This window comes from Brassica oleracea, chromosome C4, assembly GCF_000695525.1.
Source record: "Brassica oleracea var. oleracea cultivar TO1000 chromosome C4, BOL, whole genome shotgun sequence".
NCBI classification, from domain to species: Eukaryota; Viridiplantae; Streptophyta; class Magnoliopsida; order Brassicales; family Brassicaceae; genus Brassica; species Brassica oleracea.
In genome coordinates, this window is record NC_027751.1 from 30,995,970 (window position 1) to 31,021,353 (window position 25,384).

At 35.9% G+C, this 25,384-nt stretch overlaps 3 protein-coding genes across 5 annotated transcripts; all 3 read left to right on the plus strand.

Annotated features, from left to right (window-relative positions):
• The first annotated feature begins 3,402 nt into the window (after positions 1 to 3,402).
• LOC106342956 (uridine 5'-monophosphate synthase) lies at positions 3,403 to 5,623 on the plus strand. The gene is made up of 6 exons (XM_013782029.1): positions 3,403 to 4,274; positions 4,367 to 4,450; positions 4,629 to 4,711; positions 4,800 to 4,887; positions 4,956 to 5,210; positions 5,297 to 5,623. Exons 1-6 carry the CDS (start codon positions 3,480 to 3,482, stop codon positions 5,426 to 5,428), a joined length of 1,437 nt encoding a protein of 478 aa, XP_013637483.1. The 5' UTR covers positions 3,403 to 3,479; the 3' UTR covers positions 5,429 to 5,623.
• Positions 5,624 to 5,980: 357 nt separating this feature from the next.
• LOC106342011 (F-box protein At3g54460) lies at positions 5,981 to 11,684 on the plus strand. Of its 2 annotated transcripts, none has more exons than XM_013780784.1 (8): positions 5,981 to 6,637; positions 7,366 to 9,888; positions 9,977 to 10,184; positions 10,261 to 10,533; positions 10,620 to 10,679; positions 10,750 to 10,880; positions 11,051 to 11,165; positions 11,345 to 11,684. In XM_013780784.1, exons 1-8 carry the CDS (start codon positions 6,072 to 6,074, stop codon positions 11,495 to 11,497), a joined length of 4,029 nt encoding a protein of 1,342 aa, XP_013636238.1. In that variant the 5' UTR covers positions 5,981 to 6,071; the 3' UTR covers positions 11,498 to 11,684. The 2 variants fall into 2 exon arrangements, with proteins under 2 accessions (XP_013636238.1, XP_013636239.1); XM_013780785.1 differs by having other exon boundaries at positions 10,774 to 10,880.
• A 5,932-nt stretch (positions 11,685 to 17,616) lies between these two features.
• On the plus strand, positions 17,617 to 25,317 carry LOC106341831 (beta-galactosidase). 2 transcript variants are annotated; one of them, XM_013780557.1, is made up of 17 exons: positions 17,617 to 17,920; positions 18,233 to 18,472; positions 18,563 to 18,709; positions 18,831 to 18,909; positions 19,147 to 19,330; positions 19,436 to 19,501; positions 19,705 to 19,944; positions 20,372 to 20,578; positions 20,738 to 21,041; positions 21,345 to 21,504; positions 21,639 to 21,747; positions 21,972 to 22,107; positions 23,350 to 23,405; positions 23,472 to 23,786; positions 23,882 to 24,004; positions 24,219 to 24,890; positions 24,997 to 25,317. In XM_013780557.1, the coding sequence occupies exons 1-17, from the start codon at positions 17,791 to 17,793 to the stop codon at positions 25,165 to 25,167; spliced, it is 3,339 nt and encodes a 1,112-aa protein (XP_013636011.1). In that variant the 5' UTR covers positions 17,617 to 17,790; the 3' UTR covers positions 25,168 to 25,317. The 2 variants fall into 2 exon arrangements, with proteins under 2 accessions (XP_013636011.1, XP_013636012.1); XM_013780558.1 differs by having other exon boundaries at positions 23,487 to 23,786.
• The last annotated feature ends 67 nt before the right edge of the window (positions 25,318 to 25,384 follow it).

Below are 25,384 nucleotides of genomic sequence, written 5' to 3' on the forward strand. Positions count from 1 at the left end.
TCCTTACGTGGAATATTGACGTGGTCTTTACGACGAATCGCCCTACTTCGTCTTTACGACGAAATATATTCCTCGCCAAGTTACGACGAATTAGCGAGGAAATATGTGTTACGACAGACGTGTAACGAGCAAACGCGTTTCCTCGCTAATTCGTCATAAAGCCTCTTTTACGACGAAATAACGAGGAAAACCGCCTTCGTTAAGATTATGTTTTCTTGTAGTGAGGCCCTTACTAGGCCCCGAGAAAAAATGCCACATCTTAGAGAGTTTGACTGCAAAGTCTGACAAGATTTTGGGATTCAACTGTGTCTCCATCCACTGATTATGGGATTCTCCGCCTCTTTCGTCTTAGTAATCATCATATGATGAATAGATGGAGTTGGTAAGCTGTTCTGAAAAGCTATTGGAAGTATGATGTGATATATGGTGAATAGATGGAGTTGCAGAATATGGTTGATAGTTAGTTAATCATAACTGTACTGATGCATGCACCTTAGAACACTTCAGTGTTTTAGAGGCTGGCTTATCAATGTGACAATGTCCTCTCTAGTTGTAGTTAAGTGGAAAACTGTGTCCTGAGACTGAAATAGTATTTAACCTTCTTTGCTATGATGTTAAGGCATAAGTACCAATGTTCACTGAAATCGATAGTATTTGAGTTTCATATCATCTTTGCTTTGTTCAGATTAGTGGAGGCGAGACTCCTGATGAAACCACCCTCGTCTGCTCTCGAGGTTCAGACAGGTTTGGAGCTCATATTCTCTTTTAAAGTCAATTTTTTTTTCTTTTGATGCTTTATGTGAGGTTTAGCGTCCTAGAAGTTCTTTGGTATACTTTTTTCTATTGTTGGGTTTCTTGTGCAGTGCCCTGGAACTGCTATCAACCTGCAAGCTTGCTAACTTAACAGTGAAAGCCGAGCTTGGTTGCTGCTTGCTTCATAGGAGTGGAAGAGTAACCATTGATGGATGTGTGCTTCAATGCGAAACAAACCCTTTGGATCATCTCTCATGCCCAATCGTCAGCACTGCTGGAGATGAAGAAGAAGAAGAAGAAGAAGATATATTGAGCCATGTGGAAGTGAAGGAAGCTCTTGTTGAAAAGATTAAAGGCAACAGTGTGAGTGTTTTGCAGACAAGGATCGAGGGAGGTGCCAAGTCTGTTTCGACAAGCGGACACTTGGTTCTGCAGCGTGTTAGAGTCATGTATTCCAAAGCTTACCTCTATTTCTGGTTCGATGTAGATCATAAGTGAAAGTGAATCTTTGTTGTATGTTAGATTAGTACACTTTTTCTTCAACCTGTAATATTTTGTATTATGTGGGGATGGTTGGTGTTATTGGTCATCATCATCCGCATCATCTCCTTTTGTACTTTATCTTTAGGTATCTACTTTATAGACAGAACATGTCTCTTTGGTCTTTGTTAAGAATAAAGTTGTTTTGATTAAACATTTTTATGCGAAAGTGGAGCATTGGATTCAAAAAAGGTTCTTGAACTTTTTAAAATAGTTATATGAATTCTCTTATTTTCAAAATAACAAACATGTCGAGAAAAGGAATATTTTAATTTTTCACTGATGTACAAATAAATTATTAGACATATTTTCAAAATATAGATGTGCATGGTAAAAGTAAAAATAAACACTATACTAGAAATGTTGTGTAAAAAAAAGAAATAGTTTGTTGGGCAAATCTCCAAAATAGCACCTTTCTAAGTTTATATCACAAAAATAGCATTCAAAAATTAAAATGACCAAAATAGCATTTTATCTTTTGAAAATTTTAATTTTTTTATTTTTCAAAATTTGAAATCTTATCCCCAAAACCTCATTTCTCAACTCTGAACCCTAAACTCTAAACCCTAAACTCTAAACCCTAAACCCTAAACCCTAAATCCCAAACCCTACCCTTTAACTCAAAACCTTAAGTTTGTGACTTTTGATAAAACATTAAATGCTATTTTTGTGACTTTTGACCTTGAATACTAGTTTGGAAACAAAAACTTGATTTAGTGCTATTTTTGTCTTTTTCTCTAGTTTGTTTTCATTAATTTCTCATCAAAATCGTTATAAAATGATTTTATATTTTATCTATTTTTGAAAAAAATATTGTTGAGTTAATGAAATAAACCATTTCTGATGATTTTATTACGATAATCTAGTATATTTAACTGAAATTCTATTTCTTATCAAGTTTTAAATTATTTATACCATTTTTAATAAATTATTTAGTAAAACTTGATACAATCAAAATTTAGATATTTGTTAAATTTAAAAAAAAATCTCTAAATTAAATTAAGGGCAAATCTCTAAAATAGCACATTTCTAAGTTTATATCACAAAAATAGCACTCAAAAACTAAAATGACCAAAATAGCACCTTTCTAAGTTTATCCTTTGAAAATTTTAATTTTTTTATTTTTCAAAATTTGAAATCTTATCCCCAAAACCTCATTTCTCAACTCTAAACCCTAAACCCTAAACTCTAAACCCTAAACCCTAAACTCTAAACCCTAAACCCTAAACCCTAAATCCCAAACCCTACCCTTTAACTCAAAACCTTAAGTTTGTGACTTTTGATAAAACATTAAATGCTATTTTTGTGACTTTTGACCTTGAATACTAGTTTGGAAACAAAAACTTGATTTAGTGCTATTTTTGTCTTTTTCTCTAGTTTGTTTTCATTAATTTCTCATCAAAATCGTTATAAAATGATTTTATATTTTATCTATTTTTGAAAAAAATATTGTTGAGTTAATGAAATAAACCATTTCTGATGATTTTATTACGATAATCTAGTATATTTAACTGAAATTCTATTTCTTATCAAGTTTTAAATTATTTATACCATTTTTAATAAATTATTTAGTAAAACTTGATACAATCAAAATTTAGATATTTGTTAAATTTAAAAAAAAATCTCTAAATTAAATTAAGGGCAAATCTCTAAAATAGCACATTTCTAAGTTTATATCACAAAAATAGCACTCAAAAACTAAAATGACCAAAATAGCACCTTTCTAAGTTTATCCTTTGAAAATTTTAATTTTTTTATTTTTCAAAATTTGAAATCTTATCCCCAAAACCTCATTTCTCAACTCTAAACCCTAAACCCTAAACTCTAAACCCTAAACCCTAAACCATAAACCCTAAACCCTAAACTCTAAACCCTAAACCCTAAATTATAAACCTCACCCTTTAACTCTAAACTCTAAACCCTAAATTTATGACTTTTGATAAAACATTAAGTGTTATTTTTGTGACTTTTGACCTTAAGTGTTAGTTTGAAAACAAAAACTTGATATAGTGCTATTTTTGTTTTTCTCTCTTGAATTAAAGTGAAAATAGAGCGAAACCCAAAAAAAATAAAAACAAAACCTAAAGTATTTAAAACCCCACACACACACTATGTAGCGAGGGCGCAGTCACTGCTGAGTCTTGCTCCTTCCTCTCACTTCTCAAAACCTCAAAGCCTCTCAAACAATGTCATCATCACCAGCATCCATGGAGTCACTGATCCTCAAACTCCACGAGATCGGCGCCGTGAAGTTCGGCAACTTCAAACTCAAATCCGGAATCTTCTCCCCCGTCTACATCGACCTCCGCCTCATCGTCTCCTACCCTTCCCTCCTAACCCTCATCTCCCAAACCCTAATCTCCTCCCTCCCGCCATCCACCCGCTACGACGTCGTCTGCGGCGTCCCTTACACCGCCCTCCCGATCGCCACCGTCGTCTCCGTCTCCAACTCCATCCCCATGCTCATGCGCCGCAAGGAGATCAAGGACTACGGCACTTCGAAAGCCATCGAAGGAGTCTTCGAAAAGGATCAGACTTGCCTTATAATCGAAGATCTCGTGACTAGCGGCGGGTCTGTGCTGGAGACGGCGGCGCCTCTCCGTGGCGTTGGGCTTAGGGTTAGCGACGCGGTGGTGTTGATTGATAGGGAGCAGGGAGGGAGGGAGAATCTTGAGGAGAATGGGATTAGGCTGCATTCGATGATTAGGTTGACGGATATGGTTAGGGTTTTGAGGGAGAAGGGGAAGGTTGAAGAGGAGGTTGAAGCGAATTTGCTTAAGTTTCTGGAGGAGAATCGTAGGGTTAGTGTTCCGTGTGTGGAGAAAGTTAAGGTGAAGGCTTTAGGGTTTAAGGAGAGGTCGGAGATGTGTAAGAATCTGATGGGGAAGAAGCTGTTTGAGGTTATGATGGAGAAAAAGACTAATCTTTGCTTAGTTGCTGATGTTGGTACTGCTGCTGAGTTGCTTGACATCGCTGATAAGGTGAAGATTCATTTCATCTTTTGTCTCTGTTTTCTTAGAGTATGTATCAAAAGTTGAAGACTTTCATCTGACTTTTGTTTGTGTTCATGAAGGTGGGACCAGAGATATGTATGTTGAAGACACATGTTGATATCCTGCCTGATTTCACCTCTGACTTTGGTTCCAAACTCCGTGCGGTAATGTTACTTTGCATCTCTGCACATCTACTTTTTCACCAGATTCTAATATCTAGGATTGAAAGATGAATCCTTTGAACAAGTCTTTTCACCATTTTGGCTGTTTTTGGTTAGCTGGCTTGCTGGATTTAAACCCTTTTAGGAACTTTTGTTGATCCCATTGTTATTGTTAATTCAGATCGCAGACAAGCACAACTTTCTCATATTTGAGGATCGCAAGTTTGCAGACATTGGCAACACTGTCACAATGCAGTTTGAAGGGTATGTGTTTATACGTTACCTCATTTATTGTTCTTTCGATGATGTCTTTTCGAGTTTTCATAGTGTATCTGTTGCGTTTTGTTTGCAGAGGTGTCTTTAAGATATTAGAGTGGGCTGATATCATAAACGCTCACATAATCTCAGGGCCAGGAATCGTGGATGGCCTCAAGTTGAAGGTATGTTTTGTATTTAACATTGGCTGTTTCATTCTTACTAACATTTTGGGGGCATTCTATGGTTTCAGGGTTTGCAACGTGGTAAGGGTCTGCTTTTGCTAGCTGAGATGAGCTCTGCTGGTAACCTAGCCACAGGAGACTACACTGCAGCAGCAGTGAAAATCGCAGAGGCTCATTCAGATTTCGTGATGGGGTTCATCTCGGTTAACCCGGCGTCTTGGAAATGCGGAAATGTGAATCCGTCTATGATCCATGCAACTCCTGGTGTTCAAATGGTGAAAGGTGGTGATGCACTTGGTCAACAGTACAACACTCCACACTCTGTGAGTCTCTCTCTCCCCAAACCTTTGTATTCATATTTAGTATCTGAACCAGAAACATAAATTCAATTGTTCTTGTGATGTTTCAGGTGATTAATGAGAGGGGAAGTGACATTATAATAGTGGGAAGGGGAATCATAAAGGCGGAGAACCCTGCAGTGACGGCTCGTGAGTATCGAGATGAAGGCTGGAAAGCATACTTGGAGAAAAGCTCTCAGTAGTTTCGATTCTGTGAGGTGGTTGAGTTTGTGTTCTGATGCTATTTGTGGGAGTTTCGTGTGAGGGTTAAAGACTCATGTCTCGTTGATTTTTAATTTGATCTCAAACCTCAAATAAGTGAAAGCGTGGGGAGCTAGGTTATGTATTTGCTTTGAGAATCTCTCTAATAAAAAAACGTTACTGGTTAACAACAAAAATCGCTCGTCACTTCCTAAGAACATAATTTTTCATAAATACAATTTTTTGTCTAACGATTTAGAATCGTTTTGTAAAGTTCAAAATTTGGTTGTATTTATTTGAACAAATTTTCTGCACAAAAAGCTTGTTTATTTACATTTCAATTTCTATATATTAATGTAATGATTTATTTTGTTGTAAATCTATTAATATATTTAATTTGCCGGGAAAAAACGTGACCAAAAAAGAGATACACGTGCATCTGTCTGATTTGCTACGCAGGCGTACGTGGTTTTGTTGCTGACGTGGACGAGAGAACTAGAGATAAGATTTTCGCCCGTATAAATTTATAGATTTGGTTTTTTTGCTTCGTGTTCTTTTTTTTGTTCGTTAAAGAGAAAGAGAAAGATGAGATCTTTTTACAAACCCTAAATCACTCTCCACCTCGCGATTGATTAGATTATTCCGATGGCAGCTTCCATCGATTCCGATCACAAACTCTGTGGTTTCCTCCGTGCCGTTGTCTCCGTCGATTCGCCGCATGAACTATCATTAGGCTCCTCTTGTTTGATCTCCAATGATGGTTTCAAATCCGATAACGGCGTGATCTTATCCCTCGTCAATTCCACCTCCAATCCCAAATACCTAACTCCGGAAATCCTCGAAGGAGATCATGATGTTGATAACTGTGGATCGGAGAGTACACCGAAACGCCGCAAGTCTCAGAAATCGAACAGACGAGGCTCATCCGGAAGCAAAATCTGTTCGGCGGAGAAGAGCAATGGACGGGGGAGGAAGATGGTGAGGAGTATAGGCATGGTGAATGGAAGCATGAGCGTAGTGAATCAACTTCACGCTTTGGTTGCTAATAAATGTTTGAAGATCGAATGTCGAGTGGTGAAGGCTGATAAGCGTGAGAGTGGAGAAAAGAGAGCTGTGGTGTTGGTGGATGTTTATATGCCTGTTGCATTGTGGTCGGGATGGCAGTTTCCTAAGTCCCAGGCTACTGCTGCTGCCTTGTTTAAGCACCTGAGGTAACTCGTTTGGAACTTAGTCCCGCCTTGTGGAGGATAGTCTCTTAACAGTAGCTGTGTTGGTTTAGGGTGAATAAGTGCTGAATGCTTGAACATATTTTGTGTGTGATTCTGATGCGTGCCTCGCGTGTCTTTGCTTGTGAAATATACTGGTTGCTATGTTGATTAAAGTTCACGTTTTGCATAAGCAATGCTGTTTCTTGTTCCTTGTTACCTATCAATATCTATAGATACTTTCCCTAGTGTCTTCCACTCTTCCTTATACATTTAGGAAAAGTTCAGAGACGATCTCAATTGGAACTTAGTCCCACCTTCTGTAGCTTAGGACAGTTTCTTAACTGTATTTTTGTAGGTTTAGTGCGAATAAGTGCTCATATACTGAAACAGATGTTGTGTGTGGTTCTGATGTGTGCCTCACGTGTCTTTGCTTATGTAATCTACTGTTAGCTATGTTGATTAGGGTTCACGTTTTGCATAAGCAATGCTGTTTCTTTCTCCTCCTTGTTGCCGATCAACTTGGATATCATCTAGTCTAATATTCGTACACACTTTTCTTATCTTCCTTTATAGGACTGAGAATATCTGTATAGGATAGAGTATTTGTTTTCCTTTTTCTTATGTATCCCTTTGGAAATACATCATATGCTATATGAATGTGAACGTCTTTTGTGAACGAGCGTGAAAAGTTGCAATTCTTTCATTTGCTAATGTATTCCAGTTCTTTGCAGCTGTGACTGGGGACTGAGAAGCTCAATCCTTGGCGGGGAAAGTATTTGGGAAGAGGTCAATGGAAGAATAAAGGCCATATGGGATCTATCAGACTGCCATGTGTTTGGTTGCAAACTACACTGTAATGCCCCAGATTCTCCAGGAAGAAGATTATTTAAACTACATGAAATCTTTCAGAGCTTGCCCAGTCCAGGAAATAGTGGTGTCTTAGATTCTTCTAGAGTATCACCATCCAATGACTCTTGTGCAACTGGCATTTGGGATCTCCCAGCTGACGTTTTGACCAGCATTATGATGAAACTTAACCCGAAAGATCTTGTCAGCGTTGCAGGAGTCTGCCGTCTCTTTAAATCATTGGCCTTTCTAATCGTGCCATGTATGAATCTTAAACTATTTCCTCATCAGCAGGCAGCAGTTGGTTGGATGTTGGAGCGCGAGAGGAAAGCTGAGGTTTTCTCACATCCCCTATACTTGGAATTCCGTACTGAGGATGGGTTTAGTTTTTACATAAATGTTGTGTCTGGTGATATAACCACTGAGGAAGCCCCCATGGTCAAGGATTTTCGAGGGGGAATGTTCTGCGATGAACCAGGTTTAGGTAAGACGATAACAGCATTGTCACTTATACTGAAGACACTGGGAACAATGGCTGATCCGCCTGAGGGACTTCCTGTAATTTGGTGTACACATAAAAATGACACGAAATGCGGTTATTATGAGTACACTAGTGACCAGATCACTTCTAACGGAATGTTAACAGTAAAGAGGTTTCTAAGTCCAAGTAGCTTTCGAAGCCAGCTTTCTTTGGAAGCTTTTAGTCCGTTGCTAGAGTCGAAATCTTTGCCTCTTAAGCAAGCTAGCCTGATGGGTTCAGATGGTCAAACTTCTGAGTGTAAGAACACAAATTCTGAAAACGAATATGGAACTATCCTTGATTTAGAAGATCAACGTAGACTGAGTAATGTCAGAAAAAATCTCTTGCCTGTATATAATGGCGTATCTGAGCTCTCTGAAGTGATGGAAGCTAAAAGAAGTGGTAGTTGGAAGAAGTTTGGTAGGATAACTGGTTGTAAGAGAAAGGGTCCAACTGGTTCGGATGTGGAAAGCGATATTTGGGTACAGTGTGATGCTTGCTCAAAGTGGCGGAGAATAGTAGACGACGGTGTATCTGTTACTGGTTCTGCATGGTTTTGTAGCAACAATGCTGACCCTGCATATCAGAGTTGCAAGGATCCTGAAGAATTATGGGATAGATCTCAACCAATAAATTACTTGCAAGGTTTTTATACTAAGGGAGCTTCCGGTGAAGAAAATGAAAATATTTCTTTCTTCACCAGTGTCCTTAGGAAACACAAGTCTTCAGTAAATTCAAACGTAAATAAAGCCTTAATCTGGCTTGCTAAACGCTCTATCGAGCAGCTCTCACTGATGGAAACAGTTGGCTTACCAGGTCCACCAGTTAATGTCCGTGGTTACCAGAGATTGTTTCACGCATTTGGTCTAACAAGTAGATTTGAAAAGGGTGTCACTAGATGGTTTTATCCAAAGCTTCTTGAGAACTTAGTGTTTGACTCACCTGCCCTCAAGGTTGCTCTCTGTCAGCCGCTGGATGCATTTAGATTGTATTTGTCAAAAGCAACTCTAATAGTCGTGCCTGCGAATCTTGTTGATCACTGGAAAACACAAATCGATAAACATGTCAGCGCTGGTCAGCTACGTATCCTCGTTTGGACTGACAATAAGAAGCTTTCTCCGCACAACCTGGCTTGGGACTATGATGTTGTGATCACAACTTTTAGTCGCTTAAGTGCTGAATGGAATCCTCGGAAGAAAAGCCCATTGATCCAAGTGCACTGGCTGAGGATCATGCTAGATGAAGGACACACTCTTGGTTCTAGTCTCAGTTTGACAAATAAATTCCAAATGGCTGTTTCTCTGACAGCTTCTAGTCGTTGGTTACTGACTGGAACACCAACCCCGAACACGCCAAATAGCCAGCTTTCGCATCTCCAACCTCTTTTAAAGTTTCTTCACGAGGAAGTATATGGAGACAATCTAAAGTTTTGGGAAGCTGGCATCCTTAGACCATTTGAAGCAGAAATAGAGGAGGGTCGTTCTCGTTTGCTTCAGCTGCTTCAGAGATACATGATATGTTCTAGAAAGAAAGATCTGCGGATGATTCCTCCCTGTATCAAGAAGTCGACATACATTAATTTCGTTCCAAGACATGCAAGAAGCTACAATGAACTAGTGGAGTCAGTTAGGCGTAATATCTTATTAGCTGATTGGAATGACCCGTCTCATGTCGAAAGTCTGCTTAACTCTAAACAGTGGAAATTTCGAAACGCTACCATAAATAATGTCAGACTATCTTGCTGTGTGGCTGGGCATATTAAAATGACTGACGCTGGTCAGGATATCAAAGAGACAATGGATGATTTAGTTGAAGGTGGTCTCGACGATTCTACCTTTGAGTATTCTTCTATTCAAAATTGCCTTATTAGTGGCTGCAACTGTAAAAGGTATGTCTTAAATCCAGTATTGTCATTAGTTTAGGGCATTTGACACTATTATCTGATTTTTCTTTTGTTCCATCAATGTTATAAACAGGTGTGGGGAATGGTGCCGACTTCCTGTGATCACTCCATGTAGACACTTACTATGCCTGGATTGCGTTGCTCTTGATAGCGAAAGATGTACTTTTCCTGGTTGTGGATACTTATATGAGATGCAAACTCTGTTGGCTCGACCAGAAAACCCAAACCCAAAATGGCCTGTGCCAAAGGATCTTATTGAGTTACAACCTTCATATAATCAGGTATATATGGGTATAAATAAACCATCTTATAAGCTAAGGATTTTAATATACATAATGCTTTATCTTTATTGTGCAGGATGACTGGAATCCTGACTGGCAATCAACATCTAGCAGTAAAGTCAGTTATCTCGTGGACAGACTGAAAAAGTTACATGAGGGTAATCGTAAAAGCATTTTGTCTTTCAACAAGAGTAGCTGTGACAACCTTGAAGAGAATAACCCTGGTACCTCGAAAGCCTTTTTTGGGCATGAATTTCGTGAACAAGATTTGAGATCTCAGATGGTACTTGTTGATAAAGTTCTGATTTTCTCACAATTTCTTGAGCATATTCACGTGATTGAACAACAGGTATGAATTACTATTTATTTCGTTAGGTCATTGTTTTTCTTTCAGTGTTTGAAAGCTTTGAGCAATTGTAAATCATGCTTTTGTAGTTGGAAATTGCTGGCATCAAGTTTGCTGGAATGTACAGTCCAATGCCTTCGTTTAAGAAGGTAACTTGTCTGTTGATGCTCTTCTTGTTTTCTTTTGTCTTGCTATCAACTTTCGATTTCAACTTTTCAGATGAAAAATCTAGCCATGTTCCAGAACGATGCTGATTGCATGGCACTTTTGATGGATGGAAGTGCTGCGCTAGGTCTTGATTTGAGCTTTGTAACACATGTGTTCTTGATGGAACCAATCTGGGATAAAAGGTATGACTCTGAACATTTCTTTTCATTCAGCAAACATTTGAGCTTTGTAACACGTGTGTTCTTGACACTGCATGCAACGCCTCTTATACAATTTAGCGTCTATAGTCAACGTTTTTATTTCATTTTCTATGGTGTTTCTTACACGTACAAATGTTTGAATAAATGAGCAGCATGGAAGAGCAAGTGATCAGTCGTGCTCATCGGATGGGCGCAAAACGCCCTATTTATGTAGAAACCTTAACCATGCGTGGTACGATTGAAGAGCAAATGATGAGATTCCTCGAGGTACAACTGCTTCTTTCTTTTTTTTCTTTTTGTAATTAGTTAGTCATCAGACTAAAAAAACTTGAACATATCTTTTGGTGGTGGTCTGTCTTGAGTGATGAATATAGGATATGATGAATGTGGTCGTCTTTGTATCATTGGACGTCTAAATTCTCCATGTCTGTTGTTGTTCTAAGCAGGATGCTGAAAAGAGTGATAGATTCTCATCTAGTGGAGATTACATAAAAGTGGAGCAAGAGACAACACGAGGTAGCAGGCGCACGATACATGATTTGGCAGAAAGCAATTACTTGTCTCATCTTATCTTTGTTCGATCAGAGGGCAACACATAGTTTGACTTCACTATCTACCTACATTCTATGTTAGGCATTTTGTAAATGCTTATGTAAAACTAAAATTTATGTTAGACATTGAGAGTAACTTTTTGTTTAAATCATTAGAAACTTATAGAAGTCGAATGCTTTTTCATTTTCAAATCAAAACACCAGCTAACATCTTAACAATGTAATCTTTCTTCTTCATTGTATCGCATCTATATTATTAAAAGAAAAGTACAAATATAAATTGTCATTGAAGAACTACCTTTAACTTTATGTTTTCATGTCTTTTCCAAATTTAATATCTAATTTCCTAAATCAAATGTGCAACAAATTCATGATAAATCTTAAACTTAAGGCACATCAATACAATAAACTTTAACATGTAAAGAAAATGAACTCCTTCCATTAATTCGTGGGTATTCTCCTTTCTTAAATATAGTGAAATATCCGTTTTACTTGGTCAAAAAACAAAATATAATCTAAAAATTTAATAATGAAAATATTTCTTAAATGATCCGTTTTACTTGATAATAACAAGATTTTCACCTAACTAAATCTTTCAAATAATCAATTTGACAGATTAAATTGACTAACCATAAATTTTTTTCATTTTCATATTAGATTTGGTAAAAACATGTACATCTAAGTATTAATATTAAAGCATTAAATCACCTAAGATTTTGCTTATTAGAAAATTGTAACAGAGAAGGTTTCAAAAGTGTTTTATGTGAAGCAAAACATTTAGACCAGATAACAATGTTCTAATAAATAAAAATAAAAAGTTCATATAAAATAAAATTCTACATATAATAAAATGTTAAAGTCAATAAATTAAAATCAAATAAATTTTATAATAATAGAAATACAAGAAATAAAAATTACCCATTCTAACAAATTATTCATTTTAACAAGTATTATATAAAATTTCAATAACGGGTTGGAAAATTGAAAATTTATAATAATAGAAATACAAGAAATACAAATTAGATATAATACTTAAAATGCATGACGAGTATTTACATAACGAGTTAAAAATTGAAAATTAAAACTATTTAATGTCTTATATAACGAGTTGGAATTTAAATATAGTTATCATTTACAATAAAAGGAAACAAATATCTGCACAGTTGTACGGGTTAACCTCTAGTTCATGTTTTAAATTTGTAACATTTTCTAATAAATGTAACCAATGAAAGACAGACATATTTGATCAAAAGAAAGAAAGAAAGACAGCCATAATAAATTGAGTTCTGTCACTAACGTTAAATCATGTGTACACGTGTCATTTGTCGTTGTATGATGGTGAAAAATAAATAATTAAATATAATTATGTTATGAAACCCCGGTCTTTGTTCTAAAAGTATTTTTATCCCTGAGAAAAGAAGAGTCTCTTTTGCAAAAAGTACAGGGAGATCCAACAAATAAAAAAAACGTATGCCCAAGTCGCCAAATAAAAGACGTTTTCGGTGGGTTTTTTCAACTGTTCACGGGCCCTATTGACACGTGACGGTCCGCGATTGGTTCTTTTTTATTTTTTTTTATTTTTTTAATCAGACAAAAACGAAAATAAAAAAATTAAAAAAAATAAATAAGAAACCCATTAAAGATTTGTGCGATAACGATGCTCTAACTTTGTTAAATCCATCTCCTCTATTGAACCCGCGTGAAGAAAACAAAATGAAATCTTATCACCAATAAATACACTACAAAGAAATGAAAATGAAATTTTACAGAGATAATGAATTGAGCTCTTCAATAGTACAAAGCAGCTAAGAAGAAGAACTAAACGAAATATAATACTCCCTCTGGATTTAAATATAAGATGTTTAAGGTTGTATACACATATTAAAAAAAAAAATACACTATTTTAATTGTTACTTTTTGGTTATATCAATAAAATTTCAACACTCACAATTTTACTTTTCAATTTATGTTTAAATTTTAAAAATAAATGCATTAATTATATCTCAAAACATCGTACATTTGTATATGAGATAAAAATATAGAACATCTTACATTCGTATCCGGAGGGACTAAGTTTTATTATGGGGAAGAAGAAATGTACCTTCGTTATGAAACACCGCGCTTTGCTCCAACTTTGTTAATCCATCTCCTCTGTTGAATCTGCTGAATAAGGTAAAATGAGATCTTATCACCAACAAACACATGACACAGAAATTAGAATGAAATTATGGTTTTTACGTACACCGGTTTAATGGTTGTTCAACAAAAAAAAAAAAAAAAAAAAACGTACACCGGTTTAATGAAATGAGGAATGAAACACCGCGCTTTACTCCAACTTTGTTAAATCCGTATTCTCAGTTGAACCTGCGTGAAGAAGACGAAATGAAATCTTATCACCAACATACACACAACAAATATGGGAATGAAATTAAGGTTTTTGATAGAGATCGAGTTAGCGAAATGAGGAGTGAATCAAGCTTGCCAGAGATACAAAGCGGCTAAGAAGATGAACTAAACGAAATGGAATTTTTAATGTTTTATAATGATGAAAAAGAAATGTACCTCCGCTATGAAATGCCACACTTTTCTCCAACAATATTAAACAATGATAAGGTTCCAAAAGCTTAAGAGATAAAATATGTTTTCAATATTCAATTTTGTCTATTCTCTTGGGAATGTGAAGATGAGTCCCATATAACTTGGAATATCATGCAACGTGATAATAGTATTTTGGGTTCGGTTTTCATGATTGAACTGTTTGGTTATCCTTTCTTTGTGTACATTCCAAGATATTTCAAGAGTATCATAAATAGGATTAAAGAAACTAAAACAATCAACAACTTCATCTGATCATCGAAACCGGAGGTTTATGAATGACAACTAAACCGGACTGACACAAGCATCTGAAAAGCTTGAACCGAGTCCAAATTGGCAAGTTCTGACTTGAAGAACTTTCTTTAACTAACTTCAGTTCATCAATAAATAATTATCAAGAGATCATGGGATTTATCAGTAAGGATAAGATGGCATCTCTAAGTTCTAAGATCAATCACCATATTTTCCATAGATCAATCAACTATCTAACTTTCTTAAACAATCATGACCATCTTGCAAAATTTTTATGATCATATATCATTATATTTTTTTTTTCACCAAGCCTCTTCTCTTCAATTTTCGTTTCTTCTCCTTTTTCTGCTCCTCCTTCTTTGCAGCATTCTCCTTTCCTTCTCCTTTATTGTAGAGGTGAAAATAGCTGTCTTCCTTCATTTGACTAATCACATAAGTAGAGACCAACTGTACATGTATAAAAAAAGATAAAATATTAAAATTCAAATGACGATAATCAAACAAAATAAATTAAAAAGTCAATTTTATACCGTATATGGTACGCGTAACTCTTGTAGTACTGAGTCGTAATTTTCTCAGCCATTTCTAAATAAGAACGTTTACCCTCCAAATTCATCTGTCTCCATTCATTTCTAGCACTTACAACCATTTCTAGTGCATGCAGGCTCCCTTTTGCGTCAATTTTTTTTTTAATTTCATCTCCCTGTTGAATTACCAACAAACACACAAAGAAAAGGGTTATCTAATTTACTATTTTAGAATCTTATTGTAATTTAGTGCTAGGTGGTTGCCCGCGAATTCATAAATATAAATATTATATGATCATTCCAAATTACGACATACCTAATTTATTGTTATCAAACAAACTAAAAAATCATTTTTTTGTATACAATCTATATTCTTGGCTAACCATATAGTAGATAAACAATTAAGTATTAAAAAACTTAAAATTAAAATGAACAACAAGATTCTTTTCATATATATACTATCACATATATAAAATAATGTCAAATTTCCAATTAAAATAGTTAATAGAATATTTGAAACACGAATATTCCTTTTATAAAACTACTTCATAGTAGAAAATTAAATGTTCTATTACAAAATCATAATATAAAATCTTAAGTAACCAAATATGATATACTCTAAAATATTTTAAATTAATGTTGAATATTTTATCGTAAAATATTTTATGAATTAAAAATGTTTTAAATTAATATGAAATATTTTGTCTAAAAAGTAGAATCCGATACCTAACTATTTATTTCTAAGAATTAAAATGTTACAAATTAAAAATGTTTTAAATAACTTAAAAATAGAATCCAATATCTAACTATTTATTCCTAAGAAATAAAAATGTTTAAAACACATTTAAATAATTAATTAACATCACCAACTGGAAAATTATTATGTAAAATAAAAAATTGATTATAAATATGATTTTACGTATATTTACATTATTGATTCAATTGGAAAGAAAATATAACAAGACAAATATATATAAAATTGGCTAATATTATTACTGTTGAAAACACAATAAAATTATTATCGATCTCTCTTATCAAATTATGTGTTAAAAAAGTATATATTAAACAATTATTTAATATTAGAAAGTTTTTAATATTATATTCAATCTTATAAAATAAAATCTGGACAATGTAAAAGTTAAAGAAAATATTCGTACGGACGTGCGGGTCAAAATCTAGTATATGGTTATAACGGATTGGATCGGATATCAGTTCTTAAAAATATTAGTATTTGTGATTTGGTTCATTTTTTTATGATTATCGCATATTAGTATTTGTTTTATGTCATATAATTACAGATATTCAGATTTTTCTGTTTAAATTGAAAAAAGTAACTAATTGAATTAAAATTTACTTATATTTTGTTGAGCCTATGTAACGAGTGACAAGTACAACCATAATAAATGAGTTGATTACTCTTTAGGCCATTTTTTGACTTTTCTTTACGCTCATAGCCACTTCTTACATGCGAGACACTTTGTTGTGGGCCAGCAACAAACTGTGGACAACTTTACTCTTAATAGACATTTAATGCGTGGACGGATGATGCGTGGACGGGTGGATACGTGGACGGAGATGAATGTAAAAATTCCAGAAGCTTCATCAGAGTAAGCTCCACGGTAGTTGAACTTAAGGACACAAATCCAACAACAATTTTTGTCTGTGGACGGGGACGAGAAGATTTTGATTATGTTGTGCATATAGACGCTAACATAACCATGAATAAAGAACAAAAGAGATCTCTTAAATTTGTGGATAAGGAATTGAAGCTTGATGTGGTGGATAGAGTAGTAACTCAAACACTAAACATAGATACTCCTTCTGTTCTGAAATGTAAGATGTTTTGAGTTGTACACACTTATTAAGAAAATTACTTTTTACCTAGAAAATATCATTAAAATTATAAAGTAAAAACTACTCAACCAATTACGAAATAAAACTATTAAATTTGATTGGCTACACAGTTTTCGATAAATTTAAAGTTACCTAGAAAGATGAGAACATCTTATATATTGAAACATAAAAATTATTCTAAACATCTTACATTTTAGAATAGATAGGGTATTACAAATGTAACATATTGAAAGACTGTGATATGGATGCCAATGTATCCACAATTTCAAGGATGAACAAATTAATAACTACAACGTACATGTCGAGAAAAAAAAGCTTGAGTGATGAAAACAAAGCTAAACAAACCAAAAAGTTAAAACGAGTCATCTCCTCCTCCAAAACCCCGGTCAAAACGAGTCAGCTCCTCTTCCCGGTGAGCCACACCATGGATTCCGAGCTCAACATCGTCATGGATGAGCTCAATGAAGCTGCGGTGGTTCGAGCTCGTCACAGTCCTCCACCATGAGATATGTAGTATGCTGAATTTTAAATTTTAATCATAATTTTACTCGTCCACAAATTGCCGTCTATGTTTACCCGTCAATGTTTACCCGTCCATGCTTATCTTCCCACACTCATTCACATGTGTCGTTCCATGTTTATATTCTACGTGTAGTTATCTATGTTTTCAAACATCCACATATCACTTATCCATAACAAAATCATTGAATACGTGTACAAGTATAGATTTTAAAATATATTAAAAAAAATATCAAAGTGGATATCAAATTATAGAGAAAAAAAAATATAATTTATTATATCAACAAAATTTGCTATATGCATTTTTAATATAAAAATAAAAAAAAATAAAATATTAAAAAATAGAGTAAACAATAACAAAGAAACATAGTACTTTTTATTTCCTCTCAGTGATGGCTAACGTTAAATCATTATATATGCGTACACGACATCAAGTGTTTAACATTTGTCGTTTTGTGACATAAGGATATTCCACCATCATCGTCAACAAATGGATCAACTTTGATCCTTCCTTCCTTGGCGATCGATCTCACCACGAAAAATCATTCCTTCTCCTCTGCTTCCACATCGAGTAGGTAAAGCGTCGTCGTCTTCATGGGTTCTCTCACGACAAAAATGATTCTCCCCTCGGAGAATGGGTACAGAGCTTGGGAGGATCAGACCCTTTTCAAGTGGCGTAAGAGAGACCCTCATGTCACCTTGCGTTGCCATGATTCCGTCGAAGGTAAACTAATCACCCTAAGCCCTGAAAGTCTCATCCTTTCCTTCCAAAAAAGAATCTCAATTGCTCAAAGAATCGATTTTTATCTTCCTACTCGTTTGAATGTGCCTGATGATAGCTAAAGTTAGGACCTTTAGTTACTGTGTAGTTAAAGTTAGGACCCTTAGTTACTGTATTGCTTCAATTAATCTCTAACACATGTTCGTTTAGAGTTATGTTTGTGTATAGGATCTTTTTGAGTTGTGGTTTTGAAGGAAAGTTAAGTACTAACTCAGTGGAGAGTATAATGGCAATTTTTATATGATGTGTAAATAGGATCTTTGAGGTACTGGTACCAGAGAAACAACGTGGATCTCACTGTATCAAAATCTGCTGTTTGGAACGACGATGCTGTTCAAGCTTCTCTTGACAGTGCTGCTTTTTGGGTCGACGGGTTACCCTTTGTCAAGTCTTTATCTGGTTACTGGAAGTTTTTCTTGGCTCCTAGTCCTGCAAATGTTCCAGAGAAGTTCTATGATGCTGCGTTTCCTGATTCAGATTGGAAAGCTTTACCAGGTCAGTACACAAAACCTGAGAGTTGGTTCTTCTGTTGTTAATTATCTTCTTGTCTCTAGCGTGTTTTGAACTGCTTCCTTGGTTTTACAGTTCCTTCCAATTGGCAGTGTCATGGCTTTGATCGGCCTATCTATACGAATATTGTGTACCCTTTCCCGAATGATCCTCCTCGTGTTCCTGAAGATAACCCCACTGGTTGCTACAGGACCTACTTCCAGATTCCCAAAGAGTGGAAGGGTATGTGAATATATCTAACCATAGGAAAATAAAATTTTATGTTTATATATTTTTTTTATGATCTTTCCTTTCTCATTTTTCATTTGTTTGTCTGAGTAAAAAAGTTTTGTCTTTCTGGCAGACAGAAGAATACTTCTTCACTTTGAAGCTGTGGACTCCGCATTTTTTGCTTGGGTAAATGGCAACCCTGTTGGCTACAGGTGTGACATGTCCCCAGTCTGTTTTTTAAGCGCAGACTGAGTCTAAATTGCTTAGTATGAGACTGAATTCACTGAGAATCTAGTGTTCTATGCTCTGTAGTACCTTTGTTGTGGTTACCGAATCACAAAATTGTAGCATATAACATAGAAAATTATCTAATTCAGTTGTGTGCTCTTTTTGGCAGCAAAGTTCATAACACACTAACAAAATGTTTTATTTTTTTTCTCTTAAACCAGTCAAGACAGCAGATTACCAGCTGAATTTGAAATATCCGACTACTGCTATCCATGGGACTCCGGGAAACAGAATGTTCTTGCTGTCCAAGTCTTTAGATGGAGTGATGGTTCATACCTTGAAGACCAAGATCATTGGTGGTTGTCTGGTCTTCATCGAGATGTGCTTTTGCTAGCAAAGCCAAAGGTTTTTTTACTCTTGTCTCGTTAACCAAACTGCATATCAAACTGATTCATTGTCTCCACCATATACGAGCATTGATGCATAATTGGTTAACTTCTATTTATGCAGGTCTTCATTGCTGACTACTTTTTTAAGTCCAAACTGGCAGATGACTTTTCATACGCTGACATCCAGGTAGCCTATCCAAAAAGTTGCTTCTTGTGATGCAATCCACTTCATGTGCTGCATGCAAATCTGGCTAGAAATGTTTTTTTTTTTTCATTTTTCACTTATCTCTTTGCTTGCTGTGTATTTTGGTAGGCTTCCATTTTGGTATTAATCAAGTAAAAAACTATGCACTTTGTTATGCTTAAATTCCATTGTTTATGAATTTTCAGGTTGAAGTTAAGATAGACAATATGCTGGAGTCCTCAAAGGATCTTCTTCTTTCTAATTTCATCATAGAGGCTGCCGTATTTGATACTACAAGCTGGTACAAATCTGGAGGATTTAGTGATGAACTTTCTCCCAAGGTGGCTAATTTGAAGCTTAATCTTTCTCCAAGCCCAGTTCTTGGATTTCATGGTTATTTGCTTGAGGGAAAACTGGATTCTCCAAATCTCTGGTCAGCAGAACAAGTAAGCAGCTCGTTGGCTACTGCTATTGACTTTCTGTTTCAGCCTCCTAGTTTTTTTTAGCTTTGCGTCTCAGACATGCAGTAGAGTACTATTAAAAGTTACAGTATTAGTTAGAGACAGTAAAATGAGAAACCTTAATGAAATGTATCAGGTTAGTACTGTATATCTGCTGTGGCCTGGATATTTTTCCTATTCCAGTGTCAGGTTCTTTGCTTAAAATTGTTAAGGTTGTTATACCATATCTTTTTCTAGTACTTTTATCTTGATATCGTGCAACTTGAAGTGATGTTTACATAAATGTGATGGGAAATTTTTAATTGACATGTGGAAGTGAAGTATTGTGTCCTAATGTAAGTTACATAGTTTATGTACTGAAACCGTATTTACTAACTCATATGTTCTTGTTTGATTTATTTTTTGTGCACAGCCAAATGTTTACATCCTCGTTGTAACCCTGAAAGATAAAGCTGGGAAACTCCTTGATTCCGAGTCAAGCATTGTTGGCGTTCGCCAAGTATCAAAGGCCTTCAAACAGCTTCTTGTTAATGGACATCCAGTCATGATTAAAGGTGTAAACAGGCATGAGCACCACCCACGTGTTGGGAAGACGAATATAGAGTCCTGCATGGTCAAGGTAACATGGTTTTACTTCTCTTATCTAGCTTTGCTTTTTCCCTGGTTTTACTTCTCTTATCTAGCTTTGCTTTTTCCCTTCCATGATTTATTAAAATGCTACCATGTTTAACTTGTATACTATTTCACTCATTTGATTTATACCTGATACTGTTCCCAGGATTTAATCACGATGAAAGAATATAACATCAATGCTGTGCGAAACAGTCATTATCCTCAACATCCCCGCTGGTATGAATTATGTGATTTGTTCGGCATGTACATGATCAATGAAGCCAATATAGAGACACATGGTTTTGATCTTTCTGGGCATCTAAAGCACCCTGCAAAAGAGCCAAGCTGGGCAGCTGCTATGTTGGATCGAGTAGTTGGGATGGTTGAGAGAGACAAAAACCATGCGTGCATAATTTCTTGGTCACTTGGAAATGAAGCAGGCTATGGGCCTAATCATTCTGCCATGGCAGGTAAGCAGTTCAACTCAAAATTGTGCTATTAGAATGAACACTATCTATATCTTCCTTTCTAAGAGAGCTTGTGTGTGTTCTCTCTTTCTATGTGCGTTATCTTTGGTTTGGAGAGAGAAAAGTATTAATATCTTCACTATCTTCTTTTCCGTGAGTTGATTTTTTTGGTTTTATAGAAATTATGTGAATAACATTTTGAAATCTTCAGATATTCTTCAATTCTTATTGCTTACATTTCTGATGTGAATTCCCAATTCCATCCATTTTATCTTACAACTATTGTTGTTTAAAATTGCGGAACAGGTTGGATTAGGGGAAAGGACCCCTCACGGTTGGTACACTATGAAGGTGGTGGTTCCAGAACAGAGTCTACTGATATAGTCTGTCCTATGTACATGCGGGTTTGGGACATTGTCAAAATTGCACTTGATAAAAATGAATCACGTCCGTTGATATTATGCGAGTATGTCATATCAGTTTCTTCAGACTTCCCTTCATTTTCCTTGAAATGCATCATTATATGGTGACAGTGTATTTCATCACTGTTTAGATTTCATGATGTCTACTTAAGAGATTTTCTTCTCCACAAAAATGCAGGTATTCACATGCTATGGGTAACAGCAACGGGAATATAGACGAGTACTGGGAGGCAATTGACAACACCTTTGGCCTGCAAGGAGGCTTCATATGGGACTGGGTTGACCAGGTTCATATCTTGAACTTCAGTACAAATTACTTAAAACCTGTTATCTCTTCTATTTATAATCTCAAAATTGGTTTTCATGTAACATAAATATATCTTTGGTAAGATTCTATAGGTAGTAGGCCACTGCAGTAGCGTATATGGGCAGCCAAAGCCATGGAAAAGTATTAGAAAAATACACTTTTCTTTGTTAATTTGTGTTTGACCAATAGTATTTTGGCATTCAGGGTCTATTGAAGCTGGGGTCAGATGGCATTAAGCGTTGGGCTTATGGAGGTGACTTTGGTGACCAGCCTAATGATTTGAATTTCTGTCTGAATGGGCTTATGTGGCCTGACCGAACGCCTCATCCAGCACTCCATGGTAACTTCTTGATAGAGTTAGGAATCACAAATGAAAACCAAAGGCTTTTCCCTTGGTTAGAAATTGATGATATTGAAACAAATGAACTATAAATCCTAAATTGTTAGAAACATTTCCTCTGGCAGAGCCTATAACAAAGCTTTAAAAGCTTTGCCAATATCCATCCAGAGTCTCTAAGCTTGGATGAATCTCATAACTGATATCATCCTTGCTTATACTAAAACGTAAAAGCAAAACAACACTCTAGTAAAAGAAACTAATAAGATATAGAAAATGTAAGGGACATAAAACTAAACCCACCGCTTGAAAAACAGCCTTGTCTTCAAGGCTGGACTCGGGAAAAGGTGACCAAATTAACCAAAAGTTCATTCCAAAGCACGCCCTTCCAAAACAATGAAATCATCCTCATCTTCATCGAAATCCAAATGAGGTGGAATATCAGTCAAAACTTGTTGGTTTCCAGAAACAAGTTTGTGCTGTTGTTCCACAGAAACTTGAGGTTGGAGCTTGAATATGACAACTTCTCCCTCTGTAATGTCGGAAACCTCTGTTGCTTGATCCTTAATTCCGTCAACCGTCTTTATGATACATTGTTTTTTCTTATATGGATCACACAAAAAATCTGTAGACGTTTCTTGAGATACTTCAGACATCGTGCTCACTTGAATTGCAGCAACCATTTCTGTTAGCCTCAAAATTTGATCCAAAACATCCTTCATACCAGCTTGAATACCATTCAACTTTTCACCCAGAATCTGTTGATCTTTCTCTAAAGCATCCAACCATCTCTCTGTTTGAGTAGTAGTCATGTCTTTAGGCATTCATCCGTGGACCAGTTGTTAAGGCTAAGAATCACAAGGGAATCCAAAAGCTCTTATTTATTGAAATGGAAACAAATAAGAATTATAATACGAAGATGTTAGTTAGGTCTCCCTTGGCAAAGCCTAAAACAACGCTTAGAAGCTTTCTCTGGTTGAAGAGAGGACTGACATTCATCCAATGCCCTCTCAAGCGTGGATGGTTCTTACAAACGAGATCTCTCGTTAAGGCAAAGCACTGAGGAAATAGTTAAGAAATGGAAATCCTAAATATTTTCCAAGATCAAGAATATAAATTATTTGTTCAATAAAGGAACATAAATCTAAAGCGTATCACATCTGTTTCCGTTTTCCTAATACTTGACCATGTTACACTTCTCATATGGTATTAATTTTCTTCTGTCATGTCTTTGTGTTGCTTAAGAGGTCAAGCATTGTTATCAACCAATCAAGGTTTCATTGACGGATGGCACAATAAGGGTACAACATAATATACTTCAATTCAGTTGGCTTAGCTTTGGTGTTTATTCTAAATATGCAGCTCAGACTTTATCTTTGCAGGTAGCAAACGCTTACTTTTTCAATACAACAGAAGAGTTGGAGTTTAGCTGGAAAATTCATGGAGATGGACTTGAACTTGGATCTGGGACTCTTTCTATTCCTGTGATAAAGCCACAGAATAGCTTTGATATGGAGTGGAAGTCAGGTCCATGGTTTTCTGTCTGGAATGACTCAAAGGCTGGAGAATTGTTTCTGACAATAACTGCCAAGCTATCAAATCCTACCCGTTCACTTGAAGCTGGTCATATCTTGTCTTCAACGCAGATTCCTTTACCGTCAAAGAGAGAGATAATACCACAGGTAATTCCCCTGTCATCTTTCTTTTGGAAAAATCTACCTTCATTCTGTTGGAAGATATGAAGTTGTGACAATTGTTGAGTTACCTCATCTTGTAGGCGATAAAAAAGACAGACCCTATCATCACTTGTGAAACTGTTGGAGATTTCATTAAGATCAGTCAGCAAGATTCATGGGAGCTAATGATAAATGTCCAAAAAGGAGCCATTGAAGGCTGGAAGGTAAAAATGTTTTCTATTTTATAGTTTGATATAACCAATTTGCTGATTTATGTAAGGTATGTGGGGTTTAATAAGAACCTTCGTAGCACAGAGTGAACTACAAGATAAAAAGAAACCTAACTAGCTAAATAATTAATCTATTCAGTGTTGGAGATTTTTTCTTGGTTGGCGTTTTTATAGATGTTTTGGTTTTGAAGATATTTTAAAATGACAGGTGCAAGGAGTTTTACTTGTGAATGAAGCTATACTGCCATGCTTCTGGCGAGCACCAACAGACAATGATAAAGGTGGAGGTGACTCTAGTTACTTTTCAAGGTGGAAAGCAGCACAATTAGACAATGTTGAGTTCATTGTTGAAAGCTGTTCAGTAAAGAGCACTACTGATAAATCCGTGGAGATAGAGTTCATCTACCTTGGTTCTTCAGCTTCTGAGTCATCCAAATCAGATGCATTGTTCAAAGTCAATGTGACATATCTGATCTATGGTTCTGGAGATATCATCACCAATTGGTATGTAGTACCAAACTCTGATCTTCCACCGCTACCACGGGTTGGTATAGAGTTTCACATAGAGAAAACACTGGACCGTGTGGAATGGTATGGAAGAGGTCCGTTTGAGTGTTACCCAGACCGAAAATCAGCAGCCCATGTGGGGATATATGAACAGAGCGTTGCGGATATGCATGTCCCTTATATTGTTCCAGGAGAATGTGGGGGTAGAACAGATGTTAGGTGGGTGACATTCACAAACAAGGAGGGTGTAGGAATATATGCTTCAACATATGGTAGCTCTTCTCCATTGCAGATGAATGCTAGTTATTACACAACAGGCGAGCTTGATCGTGCAACGCATGAAGAGGATCTTGTCAAAGGACAAAGCATCGAGGTAGTAGTCTAAAATCATCAGTACTTTTAATGAGATTACTTTATGGAGCACTTGAGTACCAACTAGCCTTGATTGTTTGTTTTTTGTTTGGTGTCTTATTGTGCAGGTGCATCTGGACCATAAACACATGGGGATTGGGGGAGATGATAGCTGGACCCCTTGTGTTCATGATAAGTATCTGATTCCACCAGAACCATACTCATTCTCTATCAGGTTGTGTCCCATTACTGCAGCGGCTTCGGTCTTGGACATGTACAAGGATCAGCTTCCCTGCTAGAATCTCTTCTTGCTTATACAACTAGACTTGAGAGTGTGAGTGAATCATAACTTCTCTGTGATGTTTGTTCTCGACAATAAGTTTTCCAACGTTAATGTTACATACCAAACAGAGATACTCAAGTCATTAGATCCAACTTGGTGTTCTATCTGAAGCCTAAGCACATAGGACACACAAAGTGGGATATTAATGTGGGGGAAAAGTCACTTTAAGATGG

What these genes read in the sequence shown, in the direction of transcription:
- LOC106342956 (XM_013782029.1), top strand. Translation starts at nt 3,480, where the DNA reads ATGTCATCATCACCAGCATCCATGGAGTCACTGATCCTCAAACTCCAC. An exon ending in TGCTTGACATCGCTGATAAG is followed by an intron (nt 4,275 to 4,366) that starts GTGAAGATTCAT and finishes GTGTTCATGAAG; the next exon opens with GTGGGACCAGAGATATGTAT. An exon ending in GTCACAATGCAGTTTGAAGG is followed by an intron (nt 4,712 to 4,799) that starts GTATGTGTTTAT and finishes TTTTGTTTGCAG; the next exon opens with AGGTGTCTTTAAGATATTAG.
- LOC106342011 (XM_013780784.1), top strand. Translation starts at nt 6,072, where the DNA reads ATGGCAGCTTCCATCGATTCCGATCACAAACTCTGTGGTTTCCTCCGT. An exon ending in TACAACCTTCATATAATCAG is followed by an intron (nt 10,185 to 10,260) that starts GTATATATGGGT and finishes TTTATTGTGCAG; the next exon opens with GATGACTGGAATCCTGACTG. An exon ending in CAATGCCTTCGTTTAAGAAG is followed by an intron (nt 10,680 to 10,749) that starts GTAACTTGTCTG and finishes TCAACTTTTCAG; the next exon opens with ATGAAAAATCTAGCCATGTT.
- LOC106341831 (XM_013780557.1), top strand. Translation starts at nt 17,791, where the DNA reads ATGGGTTCTCTCACGACAAAAATGATTCTCCCCTCGGAGAATGGGTAC. An exon ending in GGCAACCCTGTTGGCTACAG is followed by an intron (nt 18,910 to 19,146) that starts GTGTGACATGTC and finishes CTCTTAAACCAG; the next exon opens with TCAAGACAGCAGATTACCAG. An exon ending in AGAGAGAGATAATACCACAG is followed by an intron (nt 23,787 to 23,881) that starts GTAATTCCCCTG and finishes CTCATCTTGTAG; the next exon opens with GCGATAAAAAAGACAGACCC.